General features: G+C 37.3%; 1 protein-coding gene across 1 annotated transcript in view; it reads left to right on the plus strand.

Annotated features, from left to right (window-relative positions):
* LOC117406947 (cholecystokinin receptor-like) overlaps window positions 1-10,958 on the plus strand; it is a 54,237-nt gene extending 43,279 nt beyond the window's left edge. The window contains exon 5 of the mRNA XM_034011416.2: window positions 5,215-10,958. Coding sequence (XP_033867307.1) covers window positions 5,215-5,744 — 530 coding nt within the window. The 3' untranslated portion in view covers window positions 5,745-10,958. The remainder of the gene's footprint in view (window positions 1-5,214) is intronic.
* Window positions 10,959-13,008: the final 2,050 nt, after the last annotated feature.

Here is a 13,008-nt window from a genome sequence, read left to right on the forward strand (position 1 = left end):
AGGGCTCCTGGCCCTGTTATAGAGCGTATAAAAGGGTTATGTGACAGAAATAGAATAATTCTTGGTGGTAAATCTCCCTCCCGGCCTGTGAGGGCGCTAAGTACAGGGAACAGACAGCCGTGGATGTCACATCATTCTGTTCCCTGAATGATGTGACAGCCGTGGATTGGAGGAGCGGCTGCAATTGTTTACCAAGGGGTCATGAGTGACGGTACAAATAGGGGATGGAGATACGTGATCTGTTCCTTTATTGATGGTTGTGTTACGAAACCAGGAAGGCCCGAAACGTATTGTATCGTGAGTGGTTTTTGTTTGTTTTGTCGTGTCTAACTGTTTGCTTGTTATCAATGTTAGACGACTGACACGATCCAGAGCTGTCGCCAGGGGCCAGCACAAAACCGGACAACACTGCACTATGAATCAGGATTAATTGTATATGCACCACGAGCACTACAGCATGCACTAGTGGACTGGTGACCGTGTTTGTGTGTGATTGATCAGTGCACTTGCTCTCCACCTGCGTATCACTTACCACTTTGCCACAGTTAGGCATAGGATTATTGCTGTCATTACCAATAAGTCAATATGAGAAAAAGTAAAGCGCTATCTGAAGAAAATTATTTATTGTCATAAAGCTGGAGAAGGATACAAGAAGATGTCCAAGCATTTGAGTATCCCAATTTCAGCTATTGTTGCTATTATCAAGAAGTACAAGACTGTCACAGTGCTCCCTCTGTCTAGAAGAAAGAAGGTTCTTTCACCAAGAACAAGTAGAACAATTGTGAGGAAAGATAATAACAATCCAAGATTGACTGCCAAAGATATTCAAAGTGAATTGGCTGCAAGTGGGACTGGGGTTTCCGTTTCAACCATAGGTCGAGTATTGCATGGTGAAAGTCTCAATGGCCGCACGCCAAGAAAAACGTCACAAGGACAATCGCTCAAAGTTTGCAAAACGGAATTTGAATGATGGATATGAGTTCTGGTTAAAGGGTTTGTGGAGTGATGAAACAAAAATCGAGCTATTTGGTCACAGAAGAGGCGGAGCGGTAGGACAGAAGAGGCAGAGGGGTAGCACTATACATAAGAAATAGTCTTGAAACCCAGGTGTTAAATCAGGACAAAGAAAACAATGCAGAATCAATATGGGTCAGAATAATGGACAAAAATTCAAAGGGCATAATAATAGGAGCATGCTATAGACCGCCAAATTCAGACGCTGAGCAAAATAATCTGTTATACAATGACATTCGAAATGCGTGTAGAAAAGGAGAAGCCATACTAATGGGGGACTTCAACTTCCCCCGTATAAAATGAGAGAACCCGGTGGGGAGCACGACGGACAAAATTGAAATGGTGGAAATGACAAATGACTGCTTCCTAACGCAATTTGTCAAGGCACTGACTAGAGGGGAGGCATGCATTGATTTAGTCTTTTCAAATAATGAAGACAGAATAACTAAAACAGAGGTCAGAGAGCCATTGGAAAACTCAGACCACAACATGGTCTCATTTGAAGTATTTTTTAAAACCCCAAAAGTAATGACCAAAACTAAGGTTTACAATTATAGAAAAGCAAACTATGAAGGTATGAAACAGAGACTAACAGAAGTAGATTGGAGTAAAACAGAGAAAACATCCACAGAAAAAGGATGGCTGTTTTTTAAAAATGTAGTACTAGATGCGCAAAACAATTACATCCCAAAAGTAGACAAATCTAAATCTAAAACAAAATGGCCAAAATGGTTTAATAGATCAATTAAAAAAAATATTCAGCGAAAAAAGGCGCTTTACAGAGCGTTTAAAAGGGACAAAAAACAAAGTACACAGAAAGACTACTTGGAACTGCAAACACAAGTCAAAAAGGAAGTTAGAAAGGCCAAGAGAGAGATAGAAATCAATATTGCTAAGGGGGCTAAAACCAATTCCAAAATGTTTTTCCAATATTATAACAGCAAGAGAACATTCAAAGAGGAGGTTAAATGTCTAAGAGACACAAATGGCAAAATCATAGCAAATATATGAAATATATGAAATGATTACTTTTCACAGGTTTTTACAAAGGAGGACACGGACAACATGCCCCACATTTCGACCTGTTCCTATCCAATTTTAAATAACTTTAGCATAGGCAGAAGTGTTAAAGGGACTATGAGCTCTTAAAATAAACAAATCCCCTGGGCCGGATGAGATCCTCTCAATAGTACTCAAAGAAACGAAAGAAGTTATTTACAAACCGCTAACCAAGATCATGCAACAGTCTCTTGACACAGGGGTTGTACCGACAGACTGGAAAATAACAAACGTAATACCGATCCACAAAAAGGGAGACAAAACCGAACCAGGTAACTACTGACCAATAAGCCTGACTTCTATTATATGTAAACTTATGGAAACTATAATAAGATCTAAATTGGAAAATTACCTATATGGTAACAATATCCTGGGAGACAGTCAGCATGGTTTTAGGAAAGGGAGATCATGTCTAACTAACCTGCTTGACTTTTTTGAGGATGCAACATTGACAATGTATAACTGCAAAGCATACGACATGGTTTATTTAGATTTCCAGAAAGCTTTTGACAAAGTCCCGCATAAAAGATTAATTCTCAAACTGAACGCAGTAGGGATTCAAGGAAATGCATGCACATTGATTAGGGAGTGGTTAACATGTAGAAAACAGAAAGTACTGATTAGAGGAGAAACCTCAAAATGGAGCGAGGTAACCAGTGGTGTACCACAGGGATCAGTATTAGGTCCTCTGCTATTCCTAATCTATATTAATGATTTAGATTCTGGTATAGTAAGCAAACTTGTTAAATTTGCAGATGACACAAAAATAGTAGTGGCAAACACTGTTGCAGCAGCAAAGGTCATTCAAAATGATCTAGACAGCATTCAGAACTGGGCAGACACATGGCAAATGACATTTAATAGAGAAAAGTGTAAAGTATTGCATGCAGGCAATAAAAATGTGCATTATAAATATCATATGGGAGATACTGAAATAGAAGAAGGGAACTATGAAAAAGACCTAGGAGTTTATGTTGACTCAGAAATGTCTTCATCTAGACAATGTGGGGAAGGTATAAAAAAAGGCCAACAAGATGCTTGGATATATTGTGAGAAGTGTTGAATTTAAATCAAGGGAAGTAATGTTAAAACTTTACAATGCATTAATAAGACCTCACCTAGAATATTGTGTTCAGTTCTGGTCACCTCGTTACAAAAAGGATATTGCTGCTCTAGAAAGAGTGCAAAGAAGAGCAACCAGAATTATCCCAGGTTTAAAAGGCATGTCATATGCAGACAGGCTAAAAGAATTGACTCTATTCAGTCTTGAACAAAGAAGACCACGCGCCGATCTGATTCAAACATTCAAAATCCTAAAAGGTATAGAGAATGTCGACCCTGCGGACTTCTTTGACCTGAAAAAAGAAATAAGCACCAGGCGTCACAAATGGAGATTAGATAAAGGGGCATTCAGAACAGAAAATAGGAGGCACTTTTTTACACAGAGAATTGTGAGGGTCTGGAACCAACTCCCGAGTAATGTTGTTGAAGCTGACACCCTGGGATCCTTCAAGAAGCTGCTTGATGAGATTCTGGGATCAATAAGCTACTAACAACCAAACAAGCAAGATGGGCTGAATGGCCTCCTCTCGTTTGTTATCTTTCTTATGTTCTTATGTTCTTATGTCACGCTGATAGTTGTTATGTTTGGAGAAAGTCTGGTGAGGTATAGAAAGAAAAGAACACTACACCTATGGTGATGCTTTTCCTCTAATGGCACAGGAAATTTAGTTCCAATACATGGTAAAATGGATTCCATAGCATACCAAAAGATATTAGCCAATCATCTGAAACCTCCGCTACAAAACTGGATGTTCCAACACAACAATGATCAAAATCTACTTAAGAATGGTTAAAGAAGAATAAAATCAAGGTTCTGGAATGGCCTAGTCAAAGTCTTGATCTAAATCCGATTGAGAATCTTTGGTATGACTTGAAGAAGGCTGTGCACAAGAGAAGTCCTCTGAATTTGAATGAACGAACAGTTTTGCGTTGGAGAATGGTCAAAAATCACTAAAGAATCATGCCAAAAGCTCATTGACAAATATCCTAATCGTTTAAAAGAGGTTATTATTGCTAAAGGTGCCTCAACTAGCTATTAATTTCATTTTCCTTGTCAGGGTATGAATACTTTTGAATTAGCATTTTTGGAGTTTTACAAAGCAATAGCTGAAATAAATAATTGTAGACATCTATTTCTTAACTTTTTTGCTCATCCACAAAAGCAAGACTTTTGCTACAAAAGATTTTTCCTATAATTAATTGTTTTCGAGAAATTTCTATAAATTATAAGTTTCCATTGGGGTGTGTAGACTTTTGACTACAACTGGATATGAATATGGGGTACATGAAGGCATCTTTTTTATTTATTTCTTATTTTTAAGGCATTACATTTTTACAGGTGCATGCAGTGGATGTACAGCTATGGCCAAAAGTTTTGCATCACCCTAGAATTATCTAATTTTGCTTCATGAAGTCGAATGAAACCTGCTGAATAATGTTATGTTAACATGAAATGGCATACCATTTTGTAGTTTACCATATACTTAACGAAAAACTGTCAAATTGAAAAATGTGACATTTCGAAATCTAACATGAAAACGCACTGTACTCTAAATGGCTTGTGTTACAGTATGTTGAGATCAAGTTTTATCAACACTGAATAAGACCTTTTGTAGATATATGTACAAACTTAAGTCTGGCATGCAGACAGCCTCAATCCTTAGCAAGTTTCATCACAGGTTCATGGCAAGTTTCACCACAATTTGACATCCGGTATATTATAAGTACTATATTTTACTGTATGAGGGTCCTTCTCAATTTTTTATGTATAAGTCAGATAGTCAAATTGAAAAATGTGACATTTTGAAAATGCACAATTTCCGGAAAGACATTGGAAATCTTGACACATGTTACTCAATTAGAAGTGGCATTTAGATTTAAGCCATATAAGCATGATTTTTACATAGATTTTGTAACTTTAGAGTAAGCCATGGGGAAGAGCCTAAAATTCCAGGGTGATGCTAAACTTTTGGTCATAGCTGTAGGTGGATGGTGATCTAGTGTTTTATATTACTAATAGCTCTGATCATTCTGTATGTTTATGTTTATTTTTTAACATAAAATGTCCGTCTTTCTTAGCCCACAAAAATGGCCTCAATGTAATGGGCAATCCGGCAACCAGCAGTGACGAGGGAGATGGGTGCTACATTCAAGTGACGAAGTGTCAGAACATGGTGGAAATGTCCACTCTGAACCCTAGTGGTGGAACCAAGATGGACAGAGCTCGTAGCAACACCTCCGAGGCCAAGCTCATGGCCAAGAAGCGCGTGGTCCGCATGCTCATCGTCATTGTTGCCATGTTTTTCGTCTGCTGGATGCCCATCTACTCTGTCAACACCTGGCGGGCCTTCGACCACCACACTGCACACAAGGTCCTCTCTGGGGCTCCTATTTCTTTCATCCACCTGATATCTTATACATCTGCCTGTGTCAACCCCATAATCTACTGCTTCATGAACAAGCGTTTCCGCAAAACATTTCTAGCTACGTTTGCCTGCTGCTGGAGACCTTGCTGCCACTTTCAAGAGACAAAAGATGAGGTCGCCGGTACCGTGGCCTCGCTGTCTAAATTCAGCTACACCACTGTCAGCACACTGGGTCCCTCATAACCAGCCCCTGTGAGCTGAGAGACAGGGAAAACCATACACAACGGTATGATACTGGACAAGACATCCTTGGCTGTATGACATCCTTTTTTTTTTTTTCATGATCACCATATTCATTTTTTTTTGTATTGTTTTTTTGTAGTAGCTCATCATGGAAGCCAGAAGGGCAGGTGGATTTGAAAAGTCAGATAGCAAGTTTCCTTTGTTAACCCTTAGCGGTCCATTTATTCAGTGTGTCTCAGGCACGTCAGGTCCAATTTATTTTCACATGCGCAGTTTATTTTAGACGCGCTGTTTAAAAGTATTTTTTTCACAGTTAAAACAGGTTTAAAAGGTACTGCATATCAACAGGACACTCAGTACTGCATCTCCATCCCCGCCCCACCCCTTGTTAGCTGTATTTTTTCCATACCTCTTCGTAGTCTTGAATACTGATAAATCATCTCCTGATCACTCGTTTTATCACCAAACTCCTCAATAATGCGATCTAAGTCATTATTTTATTACAATAACATCTCAAAAAGCTCTCAAAAAGACTAGGGACCTGTTTTTTACGTCTTTTTGATGATGTCGGACAGGGTCCGACATTGGACCGGAAAGGGAAAATTGTAATTTCGGACCAGGTCCGACATAGGACCGCAAAGGATTAAGAATACTTGCTGCAATTTTTTCAGGACCCACAAACCTGCTGCTTCTGCTTTCACCAGTATTATCTGATTTATTTCACTTCTTACTTTTGGTTACAAACGGTACAGTTTTGTCCAGTATATCGTTAAGCTTGTTATGTAGACAGAAGTCTGGGTTACTCCACTCAATGAGAATACTATAACAATTTTAAACAATACAGCCAAACCTATACAGTACTAGTATCGTTTTCAAACAAAAGTTTTTTAAAAATGCTGTTTGAGTATTATTTAATGGCGTATCTAAGAGTAGTATACAGTATCTATTAAAGCATTGTTCTTGATAGAACTGTTCATTCCTTTATGACATTGCACTTTGGTGCGAGTCAGTTCCAGATAATTAAAGGATCAATGCTTTGATGTAAAGCAATTAGGGAGTGTGCCAAAGGGAACAGACACTTTAAATAAAACTCTTTTGTCTCATTAATCCTCACCATAAATTAAGATTTGGTAAAAAAAAAAAAAAAAAAAAAAAAGAAAAAAAAGAAAAAGGTATAACTAAAGGAAATTGTAAATTTCACAAAAAAAGACTATAGTTGCAAAAATTGCCACTGCTTTGGAATTTACTAATTCCAGTTATCCACATAGAAACGTATTGAGATTACTTACAGACGATTTGATCGAGATTGATTGTTCCCCTGAGGTCTGATCTGAGATCATTTTACCTGAACTGCACAACAATAACATGTAAGATTACTGTTCAAAATCACACCACCCTGCAATGTAAAATAAGAAAAATAATAACAATTTTAAACTACAGATTAATGAAACCTCTAACATTCTAAAAGTGCATTTCCCAAAAAATGTAAATATTAATAAAAAGATATTACAAACTTGTAAGAGTGGGATACATTTTACAGGAAACCGTATAACTGAAATGGGCATTTAAAACCGTATAACTGAAATGGGCATTTAAAACTGTTTGTATAAACCATGTGGGGTTGTAGAACTTAACTGGGAGTAAATACATTTCATTATGCATGGATCACTCGCTTGGGCTTGCATGAATACACAACAGTTTAACCCACTGAATCATCCATATTAATAGAATACTACTCGTTTAGTATTAAATTTGGCCAAAACAATTTCATCTATTCATTTGAATACTTGCAAAAATTGTATAAAGTAGGGTTACATTTAGATGTGTTATCATCTTGCACTAATTGCTGACTGAAAGAAAATGTTGTTTTTCATATATGTAACATATACCAACATTTATTGATGAACAACATTTGAATTTAAATAGCATTTGTATGGGCAAAAAGTTTTTATTTTTATATAGATTTTTTTGCTTTTGTAGTTTAATTGTTAATCAACAACTTCATTTTTAAAATGCAGTATGTTTGGTACAGTACTCACATGATACCCCTACATAGAGAGAAACAATCTAAAGCACAAATTATCTTGTTAAGGAACCAGTGTATACAGCCCATTAACGTGTAAAGGTATTGGTTTTACACTTCAAGCTGAACTGCACGATAAGCGCGGTATTCTGTGACGTGCATCGAGGTGCCGCAAGTTTACCTCGCTACCAGGGACAATATCCATGGAACCCACCGTATATAGCCTGGAACAAAGAAGAATCAGGGTGGACATGAGTGAAGTCTTCAAAATCTTATATGGAGTTGACATAGTTGACCCAAACCAATACTTTAAGTGCAGTACAGAAACCAGGACCAGGGGGTGCAGTTGTAAATTAAGTGGAGATAAAGGACAGAGGGAAGGAGACACTTCTTCACAAAGAAAGTGGTGATGGTATGGAATGGGCTACCTTGTCATGTTGTTGAGGCAGAAACACTTAGTTCCTTGTCTGAATGGCCTCTCAGTCGTATATGTGCTTATTACTCAATAGCCAGGGAGGTGCTAATACAATTGAACTATAAAAACATCATCAATAAGTGACATTGACAATATAGCTAGGAACAAAGACTATTATATAGTGAGATGCAGTTGATTTTGTCAGAACCTTGGAGAACGGAGATGATCCCCTGATTATCCAATGTAATCCAGGTTCAGTTAGCTTTGTTAAATATACATATATACTGCACCTGTTTAAGTGATAGAGAAGTCTGACTGTGCTAAGTAACCTGTAAGAGGTTTCATTACCAGTAAATGCAATATTCCTACGCAACAGAAAATGACAACGGAAATGACCTTGTGGCGGAGTGTCCCGCCCCTATTTATTATTATTTGTATTTTTGTTTGCGGCGCGGGTAAAAGCGCCGCGTCTTTTATTATTATTTAAAAACCCCGTGAGGATGCATGGCTGATCAGCTACTGATTATTTAACTAGCTGACAGTCATGCATCCTTACCAAACGCGTGCAGACTCTGGCCGAGGGATAATAAGATAATTACCAACTAGTTAATCCCTCGGCCAGAGTATATAAACCAGCAGCACTCTGCACTCGGGGTTGAGAGTGTAGAGGAGAGTACGGGAGAGCGGAGAGAGAAAAAGCAACATTAACAAAACAATTGCTAAGACGTGCTGGATTTCCCAGCACATCACTTACTTGTTTGTTTGTTCATTCGTTTGGCCCTTGTGCCCTTTTGTTTTGTGTTGTGTTAATTTGTTTAATATTTTGTTTATTAATAAATACGCTTTAACCGCCCAACCATTGTTTTGGTTTCTACTTCCTGGTCCGTGACGTCACCACTGCGAGCCAGACTGTCACAGACCTTTTTCTACATATTGCTAATTACAAACTTGTCATTGACATAACACCATCTATGTATTGTAGGCCTTTATCATCAGAGTTATTATCAGAGTTACAGACTGCATTGTCATAGAAAGCCTATTGCTAGGTCTGTTGCTTTAGAAACTGGTAGGAATTTGTCATATGAACAGTTCTGCTTAAAATGATCAGCTATGAAAATGTATTTCTTGGATTGCATTGTATACCAAGTAAACAGGGCATCTCTACCCAAGGTCATTCCAGAGCATTCGCTGAAATAATTACATTTGCCCTGTTGGGAGGCATGCATTGTATCTTGTAAAACTAATCACACTATTCTTATTTTCAATGGCCGTTTGCTACAGAAAAACAGGACTTGATGGAACAATGACTAGGAACAGCTGCCAATTCCCAGCCCAAGCCTGTTTCTATAAGTAACAGGGTAAATTGTACAGATAATGTTATTACACAATGAATGCAAAGAACTTGACATACATTCTTTGTTGAAGATGTGAAGTTCAGCAGTTATGAATCAAGACAAGTAGTTAAAAAAGAAAATGATTCTCAATAGAAAGTAATACAAATTAAAAGTGATGTTTTTGTCAGAAGTTTATGTCTGAAAATGCTAAAGGAATTCAGTGACTTTAAATGAATCTTCCCTTTCTGAGTTTGCATACTATTGCAGTAGTTGTGGTTAGTATTACGTGAACATGACTACAGCGGCTTGTTAAGGCCATCAAAGTGATTTCCGTTTTCTCGAGAACCTGGGATAAATGATCTCATAATCACGAGATAACAGAATGGTAATATCGAGATCCTGAGGCAAATTATCTTGTGATCTCGACATAATGAAGATTTTTTTTATATGATGGCCTCAATGAGCCGCCTTACATGACAGTATCTGAACTTCTGTTTTAGAGTGAATTATTACAGTATTTATGTTGTAGTCAATGTCAATGTGTGGCATTGGTATGCATATCTGTTTTTTCTGTGAACAGCTCCAGTTTTATTTGTACTCAGTGAAGTTTACGTATGGTGCACTGCTGCCTTTTTATGCCAAATGCTATCTGTGTAGATGTGTATAATAACTGTATTAAGGTATTTATTATAAGTTTGTACAATGTTGTAGCATGGTTCAGTTTCCACATTAGTGCATTTTAATTATATTTAAGCCTTGCAAATAACGTAAGCACCCTTTTTCAGCAAAGCTTTTTAAGCACTTTAAACCTTGATTTGTGTAGCTGTATGGTACCTGAATAAGGAACATTTTCTATTATAAAGGATGATTAGAAAGTAAGTTTACCACATCAATGATATGATGAGTTGATGTGGTAAACCTACTTTCTAATCACCCTGTATATTGTTTGAGATACTTGAGTAAATTCCCCATCCACATACCTAGCCTCCAGAAGGTTAGCTACAGCTTCAGTTAATACAAATATGATACAAATACATACAGTATATGGCTGAATCCAGTGTACTGAGACAAGAGATTCTGAAATATCGCGCAATCAATACAGCCTTTGCTTAAGACTCTTGAGATCTATAGCCAGTCTGAATCAGGGCTATTTTATTAGGATGTAGGTGGGGCATTTGCAGCATGTTTCTCATGGATTGATCTGTGGAATGGATAAACTTTTGCCTTGGTTTATATACAGTACCTTTCCTTTTTTAAATCTTTGTAATGTTTGTTTACAGCGTGTTACTGCTTTTAGAAGTACATATTATGTTCGACAAGATGTTTAATCTTACATGTACAATGTTGTAAGACTGGTGCAAAATAAATGTATCTCTTTCATTCTGTGGCTTCATTGGGATGTGTGTGAAGATCAACAGAAAAACAAACTCTGAAGAAAGGGGTCTACTGTATCGACTGGAATTCCAAAATAATTTACTAATTTCACAAAATGTTTTCACAGTTTTCAAAGCTAAGTAAATATATACTTAACTTTACATTTTTCTGTCTGATTGTACAAAAGATGTAAATGTACACATTTTAAATACATTTTGTAAATTGAGAGTTACTGATTGATTTTCCAAACTTGTTAAGGCCAATCTTTTATAAGTAATTTCCTTTAGATTTTTTTTATTGTTTGTTTTAGAATGCACTTTAAGATTTATATTTCAGCCTACTGTTGATGAAAATAGAGGCGCAACACACTATCAATTGTGGTCAATGTTGGAATTTTTGGGAAACTGATCCCGAAGGTAGCACCCGGTAATGGAAATAATATAAAATAGTCAGTGTGCGATATTAACTACATTGTCTGAACTTTCTATCTTTTAGCCTACAGTTAATGACATTCCTTTTTACCTCACCAGACATGTAGTGGGGACTGAGTGCACCAGAATGTTGCTCCGGTACTTTTTTTTTTTTCTGGTGGGGCACTGCTCTATCACTTATTTATTTACTAAAGTCAACATTTTATTTTGGTACATTGATAGCCACTTTTCGTGGATCGCAGCTTTATCTCAGATTGGTCAAGGGTACATTGCCTACTACTGTCACTCATTGTCAGACTGTGAATATGCCTCAGTAACACAGCAACACAGCACAGGCTAGTGAGCAAAGCACAGGCTAGTGAGCAAAGCACAGGGTATTAGAAAGTAAGTTTACCACATCAATGCACCATATGTTGCTGTTGTAAACTTACTTTCTAATCACCCTGTACATAGTTTTTAATTTTTATTACTGTACATCGAACGGCTTAATGTATCAAACCTCTTTTTTTTTTTTTTTTATCCAACAATGGGATATCAATAACTTATTTATACTGTATCATAGCCAATGGTATTGGGACCCAACATTCATTGTAGTATGTACTGTTAACGCAGCCTTTCACAAACATAAAGCACTTTATTTAATATGCATTGAAAAAAAAAAAAACGCTGTATTTTCTGGTTATGCTGTAATTAGGGCATTTGTATTTTACAATCTGACTGGGAAGAAGTCTTAAAATAGGCTATTGTTTGCTTTTGTACACACATGGATTATAAACAACTTCTGGATTTATTATGAGGAAGAAGTGGTGCTAAAAAACCCTTAATGTATTATTATAATTCAAGTAACTGATTTAACTGTGGCACCTTCAAGTGCTAGCAAACAACATTTTTTTCCCTTTCAAGTTTGAAATGTAACCATTACCGAATCTTATAGCCCAAATTACCTGAGCACTTATATCAAAACTGCTCCTTTAAGAGTTCCATCTGCATCAAGTGTCATCTCTGCCCCCAGGGGTAGGGATCAGCGCAATTTTTCTTTCAGCTTGCCTGAGAAAGGAGTCAGTTCTGACCCTTCAGTCAAACTATGGAGATAAGTTGATATTTCACTTTGTCTCTCATTTCAATTCTGAAATAGTTTTGCTTTAATTATTAAGCATATAATTTTATCTTAGCCTAGGTTCTGATTAAGTCCCATCGTGGCCTTGTGTTTTGTACAAAGCAGTCTGTTTCTGTGGCTAAATTTCACGCTCTCTCCCTTGCTGCTTGGCTCTTCAAGAGTTGATATTATTTCTTACTAGCACCTTTTCATATATATATACACTGAGTGTACAAAACATTAGGAACACCCGTTCTTTCCATGAAATAGACTGACGAGGTGAATCCAGGTGAAAGCTATGATCCCTTATTGATGTAACCTGTTAAATCCACTTCAATCAGTGTAGATGAGGAGACAGGTTAAAGAAGGATTTTTAAGCCTTGACACAATTGAGACATGGATTGTGTACTGTATGTGGGCCATTCAGAGGGTAAATGGGCAAGACAAAAGATTTAAGTGCCTTTGAACGGGGTATGATAGTAGGTGCCAGGCGCGCCGGTTTGAGTGTGTCAGGAACTGCCACAGGATATCTGAACATTATTGCCAATCAGGTGCATCCCTTCATGGCAGCAGTGTATCCATCTGCTAATG

This window comes from Acipenser ruthenus, chromosome 8, assembly GCF_902713425.1.
Source record: "Acipenser ruthenus chromosome 8, fAciRut3.2 maternal haplotype, whole genome shotgun sequence".
In the NCBI taxonomy this organism is placed as follows: Eukaryota; Metazoa; Chordata; class Actinopteri; order Acipenseriformes; family Acipenseridae; genus Acipenser; species Acipenser ruthenus.